General features: G+C 72.3%; 1 protein-coding gene across 9 annotated transcripts in view; it reads left to right on the top strand.

Moving 5' to 3' along the window:
- CEP131 (centrosomal protein 131) overlaps positions 1-1,029 on the top strand; it is a 19,700-nt gene extending 18,671 nt beyond the window's left edge. For all 9 annotated transcript variants that reach the window (XM_040456642.1, XM_040456638.1, XM_040456635.1 and 6 more), the window contains 2 exons: positions 637-697; positions 781-1,029. In XM_040456642.1, coding sequence (XP_040312576.1) covers positions 637-697; positions 781-855 — 136 coding nt within the window. In that variant the 3' untranslated portion in view covers positions 856-1,029. The remainder of the gene's footprint in view (positions 1-636; positions 698-780) is intronic.
- Positions 1,030-1,685: the final 656 nt, after the last annotated feature.

Below are 1,685 nucleotides of genomic sequence, written 5' to 3'. Positions count from 1 at the left end.
GGAGACACAGGCTGGAGCCGGGGTCCCTGGGGGGCACGGGGGAGGGGAGAGGGGGGCAGGGTCCCGCAGCTGCAAATGACAGGACCCTCGGCCTGAGAAAGGGGAGCCTCCTTGCGGCTGAGGCAGAATGGGGCCCGTCGGCAGCTGCTGTGGTCTCCCTGTGAGGCGCGGCCCCAGGGCCCGGCCGTCCCAGCGGGACTAGGGTGTCCCCTCCTGCCCCAGGAGCGCGGCCTCCAGAGAGGCCTGGGCGAAGCAGCAGCAGCTCACCTGTGGGAGGAGTCCCAAGGTGGGGGCGGGGGGTAGCAGCGGGCAGCGCCCCCAGCCCCGCAGGCCCCTCAGTCCTTCCAGAGAGGCGGGGCCGGGGGCGGGGCCTTTTGTCCTCAGGGCCGCAGGGAGCGGTCCTGGTGCCAGGGTTCCCGCTCTGGGCGCTGGCCCGCCGAGGCCTGTTCTGCGGGCAGCGGCCCGAGGCCAGCCATGGGGGTCACAGCGCCAGGCGTCAACCCCTCCAGGCGGCCCGGTGCCCTCGGGCGGCAGGGCTGGGGTGGGGTGGGCAGCAGAACTGCCCCTCCTGCTCTTCGGGGGACGGAGGCTCCGCCCTGCCACCCTCAGCTGCCCGGGTCCGTGTTCGCCCCGCAGGGTGAAGGTGGCCCTGGCAAAGAAGGAGGAGGCGGTGCGCGGCCTCCGGAAGCAGCACGAGGTGGGTCCCCGAGCCCGGGGCCGGGGGCGGGGGCGGGGGCGGGGGCGGCTGGGGCCTGACTGCAGGTGGCCCGCGTGTTGCAGGCCGCCGTGAAGCGGGCCGACCAGCTGGAGGAGCTGTTGGAGCAGCGCAGGCGGCCGTTTCCGAGCGCCAAGTGACCGAGAGCAGCCCGGACGGCGGGGACAGCAGGGCTGAAGGCGCTCGGTGGGGCGTGGCCCCCGTCAGGCCCTGGCCTTCCCTCCCCCTTCCCTCCCTCCGCCCCGGGCTCAGGTTATCCTGAGGCTAGAGCGCCGGGGCTGCATTTTAACAGTAAAGAGGTGTTTTTAGTACTGGTGTGATTCTGCCTGATCTCTCTCTGCTGGGCGGGGTCCCCAGCTCTGCTCTCAGTCCTACTGCCTGTGCTCCCGGCCTGGCCCGGTCCCCCCCCCCCCCCCCCCCCCCCCCGCCCCCGGGGGTGGGGCGCAGCCCCCGAGCACAGGGAATGTCTGTCTGTTCCAGCCCGGACTCTCCCGGGCTCCCTAGCTGGCTGGCCCTGCCCTCCGAAGGAGCTTGGAGGCTCTTCCCCTGCCCTCTTCGGATGCCCCAGCTGTGGTTGTGCTCCCCCTGTGGCAGAGACCCTCTTATTCCTCCCCCCCCCCCCCCCCGCTTGGGGACACCCCCTGGAAGTGTGCAGCCTGGAGCCCTTGAGAGGCGGGCACTGGGCAGGCCGTGCCCAAGAGGAGGGTGAGGCCGCCCCGAAGTCAGGGTGGGGGTGGTGAGAGGCCCACGGACAGGGTGCTCCTTCTCCAGGACACGCCTCCCCTCCCTCTGCCAGGCGCACTGGGGAGCGTGTGCTGGCCAGGAAGTCCCTCCAGCTCGCACAGGGTGACCTCCTGCACGTGGGTTGTGGCAGGGCCGCCCCGGGGGAGGGCTGAGGCAGCTCGCAGGGCGCTCACTTGCAGGACGGACGGTGCCCTGTCGCTGCTGTTCTCTTCCTTGGGGTGTGTCC

This window comes from Herpailurus yagouaroundi, unplaced genomic scaffold, assembly GCF_014898765.1.
Source record: "Herpailurus yagouaroundi ecotype Mexico unplaced genomic scaffold, PumYag 217, whole genome shotgun sequence".
Classification (NCBI taxonomy): domain Eukaryota; kingdom Metazoa; phylum Chordata; class Mammalia; order Carnivora; family Felidae; genus Herpailurus; species Herpailurus yagouaroundi.
Note: the sequence above shows the minus strand (reverse complement) of the source record. Positions and strands in the feature narration are given on the sequence as shown.